The 19,179-nt window shown below is 38.6% G+C and overlaps 1 protein-coding gene across 2 annotated transcripts in view; it reads left to right on the forward strand.

Annotated features, from left to right (window-relative positions):
* The window catches only part of dyrk1b (dual-specificity tyrosine-(Y)-phosphorylation regulated kinase 1B), a 60,234-nt gene that overhangs the window by 13,386 nt on the left and 27,669 nt on the right, over nt 1-19,179 (forward strand). Inside the window, exon 1 of one of the 2 annotated variants that reach the window (XM_088326277.1) lies at nt 10,095-12,084. The exons of the other annotated variant lie outside the window; for it this stretch is intronic. Within the exon in view, the coding sequence (XP_088182403.1) occupies nt 11,985-12,084 (100 nt within the window). The 5' untranslated portion in view covers nt 10,095-11,984. Of the gene's footprint in view, nt 1-10,094; nt 12,085-19,179 lie in introns of those variants that run through there. 2 annotated transcript variants of the gene reach the window in all.

Genomic DNA, 19,179 nt, shown 5'->3' on the forward strand with positions numbered 1-19,179 from the left:
CCTAAGTTGAAGCTAACAGTAATATCGGCGCAGAGAATCAGTGCTTTGAAGAAATTGGTGGAGGAACAAAGAATCGATCCTAGAACAATAGAATCGATCTGATCCGATTACTTAGTATCAATAATTTTGATATTTGGATCAATACACTCGCCCTATTATTGACATAATATTGACACATCGCTAAATGTATGCTGAAGTGCTAATTTTAATAAGTTATGTCGTGTTGTGACTTAACTGTCAGTACTGGCAAGCAGACTGTTGTCCACGGATTGGCAAAGAGCACCTCAAACCAGGTTTCTAATGCATCCCAAGCACAACCCCCGAGGCCTTTAACTCGTCCCATATTTTGATTCCTCAACGCCTGTGTCATACCTCCACCGTTTTGTTTTTGTCTCTCTGGCACCGCCAAGTGCTGAGAAAGAGGATGATATTTCGCCGTGTAAAGTGCTCCTCCACTCCTCTCCGAAAGCTCCCTGCAGTAGCAGCATGGTAATTCCGCTCTTCTATCTTTCCTCTGCATCGTGTTTACCTAGCAACAAGCATCACCCGCTGCTGGCCATCCCATTGGTCATTTGAAAACGCACCGGGGACCAATGGCAGAGCTGTTGCCATGGCACAGCGTATAGTTGCCGGGTGGAAATTTGCTGCAAGGCACGTGAGTGTCAGCCTGCTTGCCTCCTTTCAGTACTGTTGTAATCTCTGCTGTCTGACCGTTAATACAGCTCAACATGATTTAGTGGAAACCATTCACTAATTCACAAAAGAAACATATATATTCTTTGTTTAAAGTTATATATGATATATGTCAATATTTACATCATATTTTTAACACTTTTAGATTATTTTGATGGTGCGTTTTCTTAAATATTTGTCAAATGCAATATAAATACATTTGATTAATTCGGTGAAATGTGCTTGCATTTACCCCTCCGGTGTCCTAATTTAAAGGATCATTTTTGTGCTTATTTTATTAAGCTTGTATGGGAATGTGAATTAGATAGATAGATAGATAGATAGATACTTTATTCATCCCCGAAGGGAAATTCACTTTTCCAGCAGCAACATTTCATTTTTTCTACTGTTGGGATCAATCCAAGAAGGGTAATATCAATTAAAGTCATATAAATTTAATTCAGGGGATTATTTTTCTGGGTTTTAACAACACATTTGCAGGTCATTTTGAAGAGAGGACAACAAAAAGCTTAAACACAGTTATTCTGTAACTCAAAGATTACAAAAAAACATGTTATTGAAAACTATTGTTAGCTAAAAGAAGGATCGTCGTTATTTGTCACTACTCATGTTTTATTCCCACTAACAATTTTGGTTTGAAATGTCAAACTTCCTTTTTTGCTAGTAAATTTGCTAGTGAATTTATTATTAAATTACATGTCTAAACTTAGTTAAGATGAATGCTATATTATGACATTTTAAGGATTTAAAAAAAGAAAAACTGAAACAAAAGGATCATTGATATTTTTCACTGCTCATGTGATATTTCATGTGTACCAACAATCTTGTTCTAAATGTACAATTAGTGTATTGCTGGTAAACATCTAGAATTAGTTATTTAAAATACTATTTAATCATTCATGTTTTCCCAACATTTTACTTAATTCGATCATTAAATTACAAATTTCCAAATTTAATTTACAATTATCGAGTCAAATCAAAATGTATTCGTAATAAATTAATTGCAACTCTAAGTGCTGTATAAAAACATTCGGGTTACAATACGAAAATAAAATCCCCTCCTTTATCCCCAACCAATAACCCAGAATGGCAAATACACAGACACACACACATTAGAAAAAAAAAAAAAAAAACAAGACAAATACAATATTTGAATTAATACAATTATTATTAGTCTTTTACTTTTTAGGTGTAAATAATTATTAAATCGTCCTAATTTGGCATATGAAAATACTGAAATAATGGAACACATAGTTTTTGGTACATAATGATGCACAGTCGTTATTTTTATTTTGAATGTGTCTGCCCATTAATAGTGACCACTTAAGGGTCTACCCTGTCGTCTACCCCAGTTCAACTGGCTTTTGTTTTTGTTATTGTGTTTTTGTGCCACAGTACGACCAAGAACACTAACAATAAGCCACCTTACACTTATCTGCTTGTAGGGATTTTTATGGCAAACAATCCCGGCAAATGAAACAAATACTTGACTGAGATATAAAACAGTAGTGTAATGAGGTTATCATATCAAACAGATATGGCATGCAATACAGGTTTTAATTCAATTCCTAAAGTAAATTGAAAAAAATCGTTTTCAACTTAGCATGATGACATATTTACCAATAATACCAGCAGAATTCATTGTGCAATATTTAGCACATCTCAGTTGTGAAGGAAAAAAACCTTCTTTGATTAAAAAAGAAAAGAAACGATAAATATAAGGCAGTATACATTTACTCTTATACAAACATATTTTTTGAAAATCTTGGTACTTCAATAATTTATTTATTTCAATTGACATGAGGCTCGCCAAGAGAGAGCGGACATGATTGTCTACCATCTCGCTGCTACGAGAACCCCAAAAAACCTTGTCAAAGGCTCAGGGGAAAATGTGAGAAGAAAAATAGTGCAGTTTGGTCACTTTGAGGTTCCGTAGTTTGTAATCTTTTTTTTACACTTGTTTTCAGTTGCACAACACAATACAGTGACACCTCGTGGTCAAGCATTACTCAGTGTCCCTTTAAAGGAACTGGGCGTAATTTGGAAGTTTTTTACTCATGCCAGCCACCTCTGCCTTGTGTGACCATTGCAGCACCTGGCAAGCTATTTCATGATGCATGTGCAAGTACGTGCACTTTTTTTTTACACGCGCTTAAAAACTTGGGATACAAGAAATGCCAACCATTCCTTAGTTTCTATTTTCTTTTTCGCTTCTTTTTCAGCTTTCTTGAGCTTTGAGTAGGCATTTTGATGTGGGTAAAACGGGCCTTTACTTAATGTCAGCAGTTTAATGCTACACTGACAAGTAGAAACAAAAAAAGCAGGGGCAAGCATGACGTCACTCTTTACCACTCCTCCGGTTCCTCCCAGTCCTTCGTACCTAATGTGTTACACTCAGAACAGCTTTGCTAAAAGTAATATAAAAGCCTATAGGCACGGTGGGGAAAAAAACAAGAGCTCTTTGAACTCAATGGACATTGTTAACATACCTAGAGAAAATTTAGTAAGAGTCATAATAATCTCATCAGTGACTTCCCAATTATATTGTATGAGAAGCTGAAGCAACACAATGAACTAATTTTTTGGTCCGAATACTGTATATAGGGCCAAGTTTCAATAACAGTTTACATTTATGGTGTTCAACCAACATGCCCCATTTATGCTGTACGTCTCTCAGGAATCTTTTATATGGAAGCGAAATAAACAATCCATGATCACTGTTGAGACACTTTATCATGAAAACCTACAGAACAAACTGCTAACACCTAAAAACACCAGCCAAGCACCTAGAGCAATTTGATTGGGTGAGGGGTAGGGGTTGGCAAAGGTACACAGCTCACTGATCCCTTAACCACCAGGGTCGTAGGTTTACCACTTGCTGTGGTGTGTCTTGGGCAAGTACAGCCTGGCAACGCCTATCCCTCTTAAGGCCAATTTTTCTTTTTTTTTCCTTTTTTTAGTTAGAGTTTTGCTCCCTCACATGAAACGGTATTGGTTTCCATGGTTATTAGTAGTAGGAAAAGCCTTCTGATCTGACTCAACCGGAGAAGCCTAACAATCTGACTCATATACAGCAACTTCATTGTCTGGTAGCAGTTTTTTATCAGTGTACAGCGTCGTCCCGCTCTTCAAATTTAACCAGACCTCCACAATGATGGGCAGCGGCATTTGTGTGACATTACTGATACTAGATCATAAATCACTGGGGTTTGTGACATATCAAAGGCACAAGTACATGTTTTTAATTCCTGCACTCAATTTAAAGTAATAGAGTATATATATTTATACATAACATATCATACTCCCGGCCAGCACGGCGGCGCAGTGGTTAGCGTGGGTTTCCTCCGGGCACTCCGGTTTCCTCCCACATCCAAAAACATGCATGTCAGGTTAATTGGCCGGTCCAAACTGTCCCTAAGTGCGAATGAGCGAGCGAATTGTCTGTCCCTATGTGCCCTGCGACTGACTGGCAACCAGTTCAGGGTGTCCCCAGCCCACTGCCCGGAGATGGCTGGGATGGGCTCCAGCACCCCCGCGACCCTGCTGAGGATAAGCGGTGCAGATAATGGATGGATATCATACTCCCTTAAGTGCATCTGTATCTTTCTCGTTTACAGTATTTTGTGACATTTTTACAAAAGATCTCTGCTTGTATTTATTTATTTATTCAGCCAATATACACCATAAACACGATATATACAGGAAATCATTTGGCACGCGAACCTCTCGACGTGATGCGTCGTCTTCGATCGGCGCCGAGTTTTTAGACCCAACTGCTGTGTTGGGAGTCATTAGGTGACCAAACCCCCCAATTCCAACCCTTAATGCCGAGCGCCAAGCAGGGAGGCATTGAGTACCAATGTTGTAAGTCCTTCCAGTCTCGGAGCGGGCGCCCTACCATCTAGGCTACTGAGCTTGCACCTTAATCTCAAACCATTATTTACAACAAAAATGACAGTCAAAATGAGCCTCAAAGATCTTAAATAACTGCTGGATTAGACAAATCTTAAGTGGTAGATTTGTTCAAATGGAACTCAGGCTGTGGCATTATTACCAATTCATATATTTGATCATATCATCAAACGCCGAACAGTGGAAAAAAATGTGCTTAAGAATTTGCTTTTTTGGAGAGCAGGTTTGGTGGTCTTAAACATATGGTGCCATGTTTGTCTGTTGTTTTATTGCATGCTGGTTTTCGTCCGCATTATGAAATGAAATGAAATGAAATGAAATGATCTGCATTTATATAGCGCTTTTCAAGTCAATGACTTCCCAAAGCGCTTTACATTGTGCTTCACATTTCCCAATAGCGGCCGTGATCTGTGCAGCCATGTAAGGCGCTAACCTGCTTATTGGGGGTATTGGGGATTCAGTGTCTTACCCAAGGACACTTCGGCATGTAACACGGACAAGCCGGGATTCAAATTGGGATCCCTTAATCCTAAAACGGTCGCTCTACCTCCTGAGCTACTGCCGCCCCATATCTGAGGCATTAGACAGTGTCATCTAGTGGTCAAATATTACACACTCGGGCTTTAAGTCAAAAAGGTTCCCGACCTCAGTATAAGCATTAGCGTCTATGTGTGATTACCACCTTATCTTCACTAGGCAATAAACATAACTTCCTGTTTGTTTGTATTTAATGAGAATGAGCCTTTAAAAATGATTGCTGCAATTGTAGCAAGTTATTAGGTCATGCTGTCTTTATTTAGACATGACCGGTCAGCTGTTTCCCAGCCATTGGCAAGTGTTTTAATTCTGACTGAAGTTATCTAGCATGTTGCAAAAGAAATGTGCAGTCATCTATAACTTTTTGGACATGTTTTAGTATTTTCCAAACTCAAGGAAAAAAAATTATATTTACATATTGGCCTGAAGAGGAATGGGCGCCACCAGGCTGTACTTACCCAAGACACACTATAGGAAATGGTGCCCCCTACAACCTTAGTTAAGGGATCTAACCAACCAAATCATTAACTCATTCAGTGCCATAGATGTATTTTCATGTCATTTAGGTTTGTTCTTCCAACACTCAAGACTTTTTGTAAGAAGCAAAGAGACACATTTGCCTTTTTTTAAAAACGGTTTATTCATTAATTAAAGCAAAAATATCTGTCTTGTCTTGAAGTAAAAATATCTGAATATTCTGAAAATAAGGTAAGAATATGATTATTTCTTTGAGTATTTTTGTTATATATTGAAGTAAAAATATTATTGTATTAGAAAAACAACTCCCTGCAAACTCAGTGAGGATAAGTGGTGCACAAAATGGTTGGATGGATAGAAAAAAAACTAATATATACATTTTCTGACAATAGGGTTAAATTATTCTTTATTTTTTTGTATTGTGAGCATAATACATCCATAATTAGTAAAAACGTACACATGTATAATTATAAAATATAAAACAAACAACATTATCTGGCGCCAACTTTGTCCCAATTGTCCCTTTGTGTGTCTGCAACAAAAATACTAGTCAAGTCAAGTCAAGTCATTTTTATTTGTATAGCCCTAAATCACGAAGAGTCTCAAAGGGCTTCACAGATTATTACACTATATTACACAGACTATTTTTTTTTTTACTACTTAATACTACCAAAGAAATACTCTAAAATTCAAATTTAGTGCTCTAAAACAGGGACCTAATAAGATATTTTGCTTTCATTAGGAAAGGAAAATAATTCTATAGAAATACTACTACTGTAATACTATAAAAATCTGACTGCAGAAATACAAAAGAAATACCGTATTTTCCGCACTATAGGGCGCACCGGGTTATAGGGCGCACCCCCAAAAAATAGTTTTTGGTCCTATATCTTCCATAGATAAGGCGCACCGGATTATAAGGCGCTACAATGGGAACGTCGACAAAACAGTCAGATGACTCAGTCAAACTGATTACCCCCTTAACATTCCCAAAGCTTGCAAAGAAGCAAATACGTGTCGTAGACACGTGCGGATGCGGTGTCCGTACGATGTCACTCAAATGCATCTTTTCAAATATCATTCGGAAGGTTAAAGTCTTGGGATACAAGAAATGCCAACCATTCCTTAGTTTCTGTTTTCTTTTTCGCTCGCAACTTTTCTGTGCATATGACAATAAACACTTGGAATTGAGTTTAATTCACTCAACTCATCACAGCAATATCAAGATCGTTCTTAAACAAGATACCGGGAAAATATAAAGCCGCATAGCTCACCTAAGTTCTCACGTTCAATAATGATACGCAACCATGGTCCTTTTACAACCGTGAGTGTAGTAAATCTGGGAGAGTAAAATAGTTACAAATACAGACTAATGAAACATGTTTGTTTATGGCGTAGATTAGCAAGCTTGCTATTCAGTCATCTTTTTCGGCCAATTGCAGGGTTTGTTTTGGCCCTCTAGCCTATCCGAGGCTCCGAATAACTTCAGCCAATAGCGATCGATTTAACTGATGATTGACACATCTTTTTCGGCCAATTGCAGGGTTTGTTTCTGCCCTCTAGCCTATCCGAGGCTCCGAATAATTTTAGCCAATAGCGATCGATTCAAATGATGATTGACACATTGGTTAGCCAATGAAACGCCGGTATATAAATCCCAGCATACACCGCGGACTTCTCCACGTTCGGGGGAAAATCGAGTCGGCGACTGATGCGTAAGTTGCGAGACCTTGCGATTTAATATTGAGCCATATATAAGGCGCACTGTATTATAAGCCGCATGGTCAGCTTTTGATAAAAATTAAGACCTTTAGGTGCGCCTTATAGTGCGGAAAATACGGTACTTAAAAACACAACTATAGTAATACCACGAAAATTCTACTTTAGAAAGGATACAAAAGTACAGTACTACATGAATTCTACAGATATAAAATACGAAAATATTCGACTACAGAAATGCAATCAGAAAAATACCGTAAAAATAAAACGACAGAAATACTAAAAAAATCTGACTGCAAAATCCCTTAAAGAAAATACAACTACAGTATTACCACAAAACTCAGTGCTTTTTTTGCTTTGAGTGTGAGTGTTTCAAAACCAATTTTATGAAACTACTCTATTTAAAAAAAACAACAACATGTAGACGTCTGTATGTATATTTAGTCATGAATAAGAAATTGCGTAGGTCTCTGGGATCGGCCCCTTGGCCATTTTGTTTTTAACCCAATGAGACCCCGCGACTCCAAATTGTCGCCCACCTTTGCACAGAAGTGTATGCAATTTCAAAATACCCTCCATTCAGCGTCAACAATTTTAAAATATGAATGTCGCCAATTAGCAAATGAATAAGTGCGAATTTGGTACGCGTTTCTTCATGTAGCGTGAGCTGTGATGGGGGGTGAATTTGACTCGGAGGCAGGGAGACGTCAGCTGGTTTATGACACTGTTTGTGTGCCGAGCTGTTCCCAGGCAGCATTGTGCCTGATTTAGCCGGAATGCTCGGATAGCAACAGGAACAACTTTTAGCTTTGGCCGGTTAGTGAGGAGGGGAAGTCGCATCTCAGCTGTGGAGTCACTCAGTGGACATATGCGCATGGGAGCCCCTTTTTGCCTCCCCCTCTTTCTCTCCCCTCTCCTCTCTCCGCCACCCCCAAGCCTCCCTCCCTCTTTCCATTTCTACCTGACATCCTCCAACTATTTCCGCGTCATTCCTGCATCGCGACGTTTGAAGAGACGCTGTGAAAGCGAGCCAAGTGCTCCTCCCACAGATCGCCTCGCCGTCCAATCGTAGCGGGGGGACTACACTTTGCGTAGCCAATGGCCTTGCAGCTGCCGTGGCGTCGGGTAGCAACAGAGCCTGTGGGAGGGTGCGTGCTGAGTGAGGGAGAGGCTGCCCTCACCCCAGTCCACAGAAGTAGAAACACTTTAGAAGACTGAATTCCAAAAAATTGTCTTTGTTTATTTGTGTTAGTGTTGTCCTTATCATTTCCACTACAATTAATATTTTTACATGGATGTGGTATATTTATTAATATTTAGATTAGACAATTATTGAATTAAATGTCTCACCTCTTTAATATCAATGACAATAGAGACAACATTCTACTTATTCACAATACATTCTATTTCTTCTTCACATGATTATTATTATTATAACTTAAGCCAGTTTTTTCTAAGCACTACGTTGTAATTATTGTTTTGCCTATTCATCCGGATAGTCTTATCTCTTTATGTCTTCAAACTCTTTATATTACATGTTTTACCCTGGAGTGCCTTGTCTAATATCCTTGCAAAAATGTTACACCACATTGATATCAATGATAATAAAAAACGTTCTAATTGTATTCAATTAGGTATGGCACTCAAAGGCCAACATATAATAAATCCTTTAAAGAGAAAAATAAAATAAAAGACTGTCGGAACAAATGGGCAAAAATATTTACAACATAGTGCTCAGACTGGCCCAAGTGATAATAAGAGTGCAATAAAAGAATAGTGCATCGTAACAATAATGCAATGAAAAGTTTTGAAGTAACATTAGCAGCAACTGAAATTCCCAAATCAGCCACAAGATATATATTTTCATAGTTTTGCGCGCTTGTTTAGGATGATGATGGCCCTTGTCTTTGAGGTTTGCTTGTCCTTGTTTTATGTGACCTGTAGCGCCGAACGGAAGGCAACAGGTCAAAGAGGTGGTGGAGTGGCCGGGACGAAAAAAAGTATTTTCCAATGTTGATGGCTCTGCTACGGTATTGCAAGTCAGCAATGTCCTCCAGACTGGGCAGAATGCAGCCAATGATTTTCTTGGCTGTGTTGATAAGTCTTTGTGTGCATGTACTGTCTGCTGATGTGCTCCCAGCATACCAAACCACGATGATGTGTGCCAGAATTATTATTATTATTATTATTAATGTGTACTTGTACTAAAATAAAGAGCATTAAGAGTTGCCAAATCAGGGGGTATTTTTTGCACCTTTTTAATATAAAATCTTGGGAACCTGCAGCATAGGTACTTGTAAATATACTTTTGCTGAACATATTTAAAATGATTCATTTTAGTGACTTTTATAAAGGGTGTTTTTAATTGATGACCTTTGTGGCAAGTGATTGTAATGTAGCACCTTTTACCCCTGAAATAATGACACAAGTCTAAGTTAATGTTGTCTATATATGTGAATATAAAGTTCCAGTAAATATACTCCGTTGTTACTATAAATGGACAGGACGAGAGAGAGGTCTATCTGGAACAGACTACATCGAACGCAGAAAGGGTTGTTGCCCCGTTTGGCCAACATTGGCAATGTTGAAGTTCTTTCTTCAAAAAGGAACTGCGTTTTTTGTTTCCTGCTTATTTGGAATAAGTATCCTCATTGCCAACGTCAGCTTTATTCTATTGCGTCACTGTTGCTGATAAAAGCGCGTGGTTGCGAAAGCGCGGCCTCGACCCCCCGGTTTCAGCATGATGGTATGGTCCTGATCCCAGGGTGGGGAGCGCTGTTGAGGAGAGGGCAGATTTCCCCTTAACGGAGAAAAGCTGGCCGTAAGAAAAAGAGAACCGGGATATAACCATGACTCAAGATTGCCCTTGCGAAGATTTCCAAACGGGTGGATTACAGCAACTCTTATTTTAAAGTTATTTGATATCCGAAAAGGCACGGAGACAAGACGGCGAGGACATTAAAGTAAACGAAAGGGGGCGGAAGCGGAGAAAGAGAGGCGCGCCAAGAAGGCACCCAGGGTATCTGACAGGCAAACTCAGGAACTTGTCTGCATTTGGAGGACTTGGAGACGAGCCTGGAATGTCAGATTTTTTTTTATCCAAGACTTTGTGTTGTAATGGTGGTTTATAAACTCTTTCCGGGGCGAATTGCGCTTCGTTAAACAACGGATTGTGTCACAGCTTGGAAACAACAGGCGGGACTGGTCGCTCGCTTCCTGCGTGCTTCACACGGGAGACGTTCGGCGTTTAAACAACTAAACTGGATTCCTAATGGTCTGTTTTCCCTAAAATTGTCTTTTTCCCCTTCTGTGGTTCACTTCATCCTGACACGTAACCACGCGAGTGGATATTCTATCTGAGGAACTTTTTTTTGTGGAACTATACACGTTGAAGTGGGTTGGTATCGTCTCCTCGACTTTCCTAGTTGTCAGCCAGCCTTCTGGATTGTGCGAGGGCTTTTCTTTGTTTTCTCTTTTGGTGTTTCAGAAGCCTATTTTTCCTCTTTTTCTTTTTTTTCTTTTTTAATTGGTTAAAGCCCGCCTGCAACACTCCATTGTAGCCAGGTGACGGACTTCTGAGTGACCACAACCCTGAAGACTCCTTGAAGCTTTGTCTGGGCTGTCTTTGTGACATTGCCAGTAGACGAAAGAGAGTGTCAGGGTTTTAGGCAGAGATAACCTCCTTACACTGTCCAACGGCACTCAAATCCCAGTCTCCAAGAAATTGTCAGTAATTGGACCTATATTTAGAGGGAGGTATGGGGTAAAAGCAGAAAGATAGAAATTCAACTCCCCTCCTTCTCTTCTACCCCTTCCAACAGCCCATTAAACAGAACACTTGGGTGGCTGGTTCCAGAGGAATTGTTGCTGATTCATGTCATTTGTAAGAAGAAAACACAAAGTTGGATAAACCAATTCTCATGTATAATTTCAGTCAGGGTCATCAAGATATTTTGGACAGAAGTGTTTCAAACCTGGGAATATCTGCCACACTGGATTTTAATGCTACCGGCTGCACTGGACAGAAAAATCCAAATTTGGAATACAAATTAAACATGTCTGATGAACTGCTTCTTTCCTACTTTGGGTTAATCCGACCCAAGTAAATATTCTCACCATCATGCCATTAGGATCCATGGCAGAATAGAAATCTTTTATTATTCTAAAATAATAGGACCTAACTTTGACTACCTAAAATAATTTACCAGCAATCAGGAGCAGTACAAACTTCCATCCTAAAGAAACAAGCAAAAGCTACCAAAACTAACCAAATATTACCCATATTCCCAAACCACACAGAAGAGAATATATATGTAGAATGAGATCTCTATATCTATAGTGTAGTTCTTTACATCCTTTATATTTTTACTTACAATAGACAAGCTGCCTGTTCACCAATCAGTTGCCTTAGAAACCACAGTAACAAAGAAACAAGCTAGGAAATTCTGTGCCTTTGTAAGTTGAATGGTTGGTTTTCCAACATTTAAATATTGACTGAGTCGGTTGGATAAACTGTTTGAGCAAAACTCTGGGATCGAAGATGCCACCTCATGAAGGTTACTGAAGACCCTCGAAGGCTGCCCACCTGTGAAAACATTTGATTGATTGGGTTTCCCTTCTGGATTGACCTTTTGCCAAGTGTTTCCATGGTGATCACATCATCTGTGGAGGACAAGACTGTGCCCCCTTGCAGAATGGTCCAATCACAACCCTGGGTCGCCTCTTCTCTTCATCGCGACAATAAAAGTCAGTACCTATACATGTATACTCATAATCATGTATTTTTGTCACTCTTTATAATCACTAACAAAGCAATGCATGTTTCTCAGTATGATTATTGAATGTGTTAGCTATGGAAATTAAATGTTTTACCGAAGTTCCTTTATTAATTGTCTAAAAGAACTGGTCCGAAGAGAAGACATTATAATTATTTTCAAAACTGATAAAAATTGAGGGTCGCATGTTGGGTGACTGGCTAGCACGTCTGCCTCACAGGTCAGAGGTCCCGGGTTCAATCTCATTTAAAGGCCTTCCTGTCCAGACGTTGTAGGTTCTTCCACTGACTGTGTGGGTATTGTCTGGTTTTATTACACATTCCAAAAACGTGCATGGCAGGTTAATTGGTGACACCAAACTCTCCCTAGGTATGGAAGCGTGTGTGAATGGCTGTATGTCTTTGTGTGCCCTGTGATTGATTGGCATTCGGTCCCTTGTGTCCCCTGACCACTGGGCTCCAGCACCCTTGCGACCCTAGTGAGGATACGCGGTTCAGAAAATAAATAAAAAAAAAAAAAGTAGTACAATTCTTTACTGTCAAATTGATGATAAATTGAGCATAATAATGGTTTCTGGAGCATTTGCAAAAGCAATTGTTTGTATGGATGCAGCACATCTATCGATAACCAATGGCCACGTTATAAAGCCACCAATAGGTGAAACGGTTCATAGCTTTGTTACATTTTTTTGGTTACCTAATTTGCATTCACTTAGTTGACGTTTTTTGTTTCGTAGAATTTTCAGTATTGATGTCTGTTCGTGTACTTTTTATTGGTGAAGGGGGCAGATAATCTTTCAGTTTTTTGAATATCTCATCCCACAGGCAGTGTGTGTGTACTGTATTACTTTATTGTAATACAGCAGCTGCAACATGTTGCACTCTTGTGTGCGAATGTCATCAATGTGGTGATGTGCGTGTGTAGTGCATTCCACAAGGCATTTAGTTACCAAATACAAAAGGTTGGAACACCTGGCTAGCTAAAATTAAAATAGGTTGTGCACAGACAGCATTGCATCTGCTGTGCTAAATTGTGCAATTTTACATTAATGTTGCCGATTGGTTTCAGTTTGTATTTTTTTAATAGTCTGCTTTCCTGTTTAGGTGATGCTGCTATATGAGCATAATGGACTTACTTGTTTTTTGTTGTTGTTTTTATATTCTTTTGAATAGTTTCAACAATCATGTAACTAGAATCCATATGATTAATTGTCCTTTTGTTTAACTTGGCTTTTATTAGAAACTTGATGTTTCCTCCCATGTTTATAAATATGACGAGTCATTGTCGAAGTCTTTAGTTTTTTTCTACCAGAGGAACAGAATTTGTGCCTTAATGCTTGTATTCTTTTCAGGACGGCAATTTGAATCTTGAAAGTGTATGAAGGGGGTTATAGGGGCCAATATTGTGGTGTCCTAGATAGCTTACTAGGACCAAAAGAAGGGATATTTTCTAAAAGTCAATTACATCTGTTTATTTAAATTTGGAACAGATCTACAAAAAATGTTTATTAATTAATGATAGATGGTCTACATTTATATAGCGCTTTTCAAGTAACTGAAGACCTCCCAAATGCTTTACTTTGTGTTTCACACACTCACTTACCCATTCACACCCTCACACACCGATTGTGCCTAACCGCTTATTGGGAGCATTAGGGGTTCAGTGTTTTTCCCAAGGATACTTACCTCAGAGGAGCTGGGAATCTAACCTGAGTTGGAAACGTTATTATATCATAAGTTTGGGTTTACACAAGAAAATAGTCATTTGAAAAACAAAAATGCAACTAATAACATGAAATATTAAGCAGCACCCACTTAATGGCTCTAAGATTAGAAGATATTTGCGATGCTTAGTATATTTGGAAGGAAGTAGCATCAGTGGCATTTATTTACTAAACCTCTAAAGAAACTCCGAGTCCAATTAAATTATTGTGCTGCTCATCGGAGGTAGACGGCTATAAATAAATAATAAATTGATAAACTAGGAATTTAAACTTGGGCATTTAAATACCTACCATATTTGTCCTTGAAAAATAATTTTAAATACCCGCTATTTTATTCTACCATGCCAGACTTTTTTGGCTTCCCACTAAAGCATTTGATTGTTCTTTCTCGCAGTCTAAAGGTGGGGTGTGTCATTTGAGGTGTCCTTTAAAAGTTGAAAGTAAAACATTTTCTCCAAGTATGTGTTAACATAGTCCAACTGAGTTCAAAGAGCCCGAATGCTTTATTTTCATCTGTTAGTATCTTACTATTTACCAAAGCTGTTTGACACGGAACACATTACGTTGTAAGAATGAGTGGAAGGGGTGCTGGAGAATGAGGTTTTGCCCACCCGTGCAGGTTGTTTTGTTTTTATTTAAAAATAGTGAAAGTAAGAACAGGCCTACTTAAAGTGGAGTCCAACCCCCATACCCCATGAAAGATGAAAAAAAAGACCATCTCAGAAATGCACGTATTCGCACGCGCATCATTAACGAGCTGAATGTGGCTTCAATAATGACATAACCCAAGAGATGGCGGCAATAAGTCTAAAAGTTCCAAATTCCCTACAGCCCCTTTAAAGCTTCATTTCCACAATACCAGTTCCACACTTCACCTTGCCACACAGCTAGGCCAACGACGGCGCCAGAAGGCCCACTTTGTATTTGCAGTTCTTAACAGGTGCCGAACAGGAAGCAGGTGGAATTTTTTTAAACTTTAGTTTTGGTTCTTCAACTCTTGGCATCAAATAAATAAACATGACTCATTTGTAACATATTTTGCATGTTTGCTTGTTTTTATTGAATGAGATAATATATTTAATATTTACTGTATATATTATATCATGTGTATGTATAAATGTATTTATCTACTTGATCGCTATCAAGAGGGTAAAAGAAAGGTATTGAAGCTAGTACTGCCATGAGAGAGAAAGGAGCTGTGTCAATTACACTTGGATTCTGCATAACTTTTATTTGCACACCAGATTTTGTTCTCTGTGAAACACTAAAACCTTCTTTGTCCAGGGAATAATCACTGAGTTTGTCGTTACTACGCAATATTTTAAATAGAAAACTTAAATCTCCCGCCTCGGCTGTGGCACCTAATATACACTAGTCAAACATCCAATCAAATGCCGCAGTACTAAAAGCGATGCCAGTTTTTGTCAGCCAATAACAGAGAGCGGCCGGGATAGACTTTCTTAAGACTTGGTTCCATGAAGGTAGTCCCTTGGACCCATTTGGCGCGCAAAACGTGGAATGCAGAAGACTGTATCCGGGTCGAATAATGGTCACAGGTATACGGAACCGTTTTGTGGAAGAAATTGTGAGTGCATTCATCTTTGTTTAATGGTTTATGTCTGTTTTTAAATAGCTTCTCTGCTGTTTCATTCTTCGTCTTTTTTTCTTATGTGCGGGCACAGGGAAATATTTAGTGATGTCTGCAAATAGATGTAATTTCCACATTTATTAGCCAGTAGAGGAGAAAAGACTGGCGAGCTGACTCCTAGAAAGCTCGAATTGCTGAAATCTTATGAATAATGGTTTGAAAAATGAACTTTTCATGCCATGGTGACTTCATGTTCTTAGCATTCTGGTTGATCAATTGAATTAAATTCAATTGAATTGTCTTGATTGTCATTGATAACAACGTAGTAAACGTTGTACACAACGGAATCAGACCTAGTACTCCAGGTTAAACATGTAATAATAAAGACTAAGGAGGAAAAACAGCTAGAGAACCCTCAGGATAAAAGGCAGGGAAAAATATTTCTAAGGTAGTGCTGAGACTGACCCAAGTTATAATAATAGTGGAATGTTTGAGAATGAAATAGTGCATCGTAACAATACTGCTATGAAAAAAAGTTCAGTAACATTTAGCAGCATTAAAATCCCCCCAAAAAGTCACAAGGAATATTTTTTGCAGGCTTTAAGACTTTGAACTTTGAAAGGGCATATAGACTTAATGCATGTCATGTTTATTTGTATAGCCCTTAATCACAAAGTGTCACAAAGTGTCTCAGAGGGCTGCACAGATCAATTCTATTGCAAACTATTATTACAGACTATTATGACACCATCCCCTTGATATTGTCAACGTAAAATATAGGTTATTCATAAGATATAGAATAAAAGTGTGTTTTAAGCTTATATTTGAAAATTTCCACTGAGGTGACAGATCGAATCAGGGGGAAGAGCATTCCACGGCATATTTTGTGGTTGAGTGTCATTGGCTCCCTTGTATGAAAAGGAAACAGTGAAATTTGAATAATTTAATTTCAAAAGAATTTTAAAAAATCCTTTAAAGAAAAATATTATAAAATTCTTCCTGGCACAATATGTCAACCATTCAGTCAAAAAACAACTTTTTGTTTTTTTATTAAATTAAACTCTTTAAAGTTGGGGTCCATCACCTGAAGTGTCCTTTAAAAGTTAATATTTTCTTTATTAAGTGTGCGTTAATAATGCCCAACCGAGTTCAAAATGCCCTTGCTTTATCTTCCAAGGCGCCTATCTGTTTTTACCCTACTCTTATCACTGTTGTTCGCGCAGAACACATTAGTTTCGAGGAATGGAGGCTGGGTAAAGGGAGTGCAGTAGGGTTATGTTATGTTTTTCCCGCTGGTTTCTTTTCCCTATTTATCAGTGTATAATGGTGAAAGTAAGAAAAGATCCAAGAAAGATTAAAAAGGACATTTTATTCAACCGCGTCTAATGTCTAATAAATGCTCCTACTTGTACGCGCATTATGAATGGGTTGACTCAGGCTGCAATGATGATCTTATTTTTTTTAGATACAGAATAGAATATAATTTACTTTTATTGTCATTCTTTGTAACAATGCACACAGAACGAAATGTCGATACACCTGACCCGTACAGTTAAACTCAAGCGAGCAGCCGCAGCCAAACAGGGCGCAGCCGTTTTAGTCATTAGGTGACCAAACCCCCCAATTCCAACCCTTAATGCTGAGCGCCAAGCAGGGAGGCATTGAGTACCAATGTTGTATGACTCGGCCGAGGCTTGAACCAGCGACCTCCCAGTCTCAGAGCGGGCACCCTACCATCTAGGCTACCGAGCTGGTAAAAGATCAGTCTTTCCAATGTTATTTCAATGCTTTTCACTGCACTGTTGTTACTATGCACCATTTTTTCATTAGACTATTACAGGGATCAGCAACCCCAAATTTTGAAAGAGCCATAACAGATCAAAGAAAAGGACACAAATACGTCTGGAGCTGCAATAAAATGTAAAGCCACTTATAAATGTATTTTTAATTTAAAACCAAAAGGGGATTTATACTTAAAATCTAGTCAGCTAATGTTTATTCTAAATGTATTAAAGCACCAGAGAAGGTTATGAATGTTTGTGTTGTATTTGTCCTCTTACAGAAAGGCAGAAATTAAGAAAAAACATAAACCCTCCGTCTTTTGCCATTTTGATCATTCCCCAAAAAGCTCCATGGACCCACTAGGGCAGTGCTTAAGAGCTACATGTTATACGTTACTGACCCCCGCTATTTTGTTTTAACCTAGACCAGTCTCTTAGTGTTACATTGTAAATCTTTTGGCCTATTTACTGAAAGTCTTTTATCTTATCTCTTTAAAGTCTTTATTATGTTTTGGCCTTTAAGTGCCTTGTCTAATCTCGTTGCATACAATGTTTCACTATGTGGTTATCAATGACAATAAAGACAATTCAAGTCAGATGCTGCTGCCAACCATCACTACATCTCTTTTTTACTCATTCTTTTTACAGCTGCACCAATCCAATATTGTGTTATTCAGATGTGACGTGAACAGGGCGCATTGAATTTAAGTAAATATGGTTGGCATCGGTACGCACGTATGGCTGCCTGGCGGCTATAGGATTACATTTCATCAAAACATGTACACTAGTAAACTTACATTTTTTTGGGGGCATCTCTATCCAGATGTCTAGTATAGAACAGTAACACATTGTGTTGCAATTATGCCACTGTGCTTAAAGCTTTTAATTTTAGTCACCTGTCACACAAAGACAGCTGTTAATATTCATGAAATGGCGTTCAAGCCCATACAATCGTAACAGAGAATATACACAACTTTGGCCATGCTCAACCGTGTAATGGCTGAGCTTTCAGATGTCTGGTGCACATTGCGAAGAGGTAGAGAGGAGACTACAATTGTCTTACTACTTCCTATATAAGAAAATCAAAGTATAATCACAAGGAACATAAGTGCTTTGAATATTTCTTACGAGTAGTGTCGGATAATTGAATATATAGCATAGTTCTAGGTGACCAACTATCAGGTCAAACGATTTATCAATCTGAAGGGACGAGTTAAAGATTTATTTAAAGCTTGTCCCTACGTCTGGCGCATTACATCAATTTATAGAAAGTTTTATGAGGTGAACGGATGAAAAACTTTGTAATCAATCTGAAGGTGGCTACATGTGAGTCTGGTTCAGTTCTTTGTGACTGTTCCAGCCGTTTGCTATTTTAACTTGCACACACACAAGTACTCAATCAAATTGGAATCATGTGCACGTTTAATGCAAATCTAATAGGGAAATTATGAAAACCCCTCAATATGGACTAAGGTAATCGGTTGGGAGGAAGTTAAAAAAAAGGTGGGACTTGAAAAGGAAAATGTTTAAGAACAACCCCGTGGTTTGAACCACAAGTATTTAGAAGCTTCCTAACAAAGCATAAGAGACTAGGGTACATTTACCCAGACTACTCAGACCAAATTTTCAGCAATTTATAATACACGGTCTGCAAAGTTGCAACTCATGAGTGACTAGGTCATGGTCGTCATTGGTTGAAGGCTGGTGGAAGGTTAGGTTTGGAAAACACGGTTCAGCTAAGGTGATAGTTCTTGAAGAACCCCTCAAGGCCTTTGGATTGCAACTTGAAATCTTGAAGTCCAGTAGTTTGCTGCGGATCAGGATTCAGTGTCAGGATTGTCTGGCTGAGACCTAGAGGCAACCAGGCTTGACTTTGTAACCTTACATCTTAGTTGGAAAAATGTTTGCACACCGGCCTGTCGCTACAGCGGTGGCGGGACTTGGGAACGTGAGTGATTACCTCAAGAACGAGGA

Source organism: Urocampus carinirostris, chromosome 2 (genome assembly GCF_059441175.1).
Source record: "Urocampus carinirostris isolate Australia breed hairy pipefish chromosome 2, RoL_Ucar_1.0, whole genome shotgun sequence".
Taxonomy (NCBI): Eukaryota; Metazoa; Chordata; class Actinopteri; order Syngnathiformes; family Syngnathidae; genus Urocampus; species Urocampus carinirostris.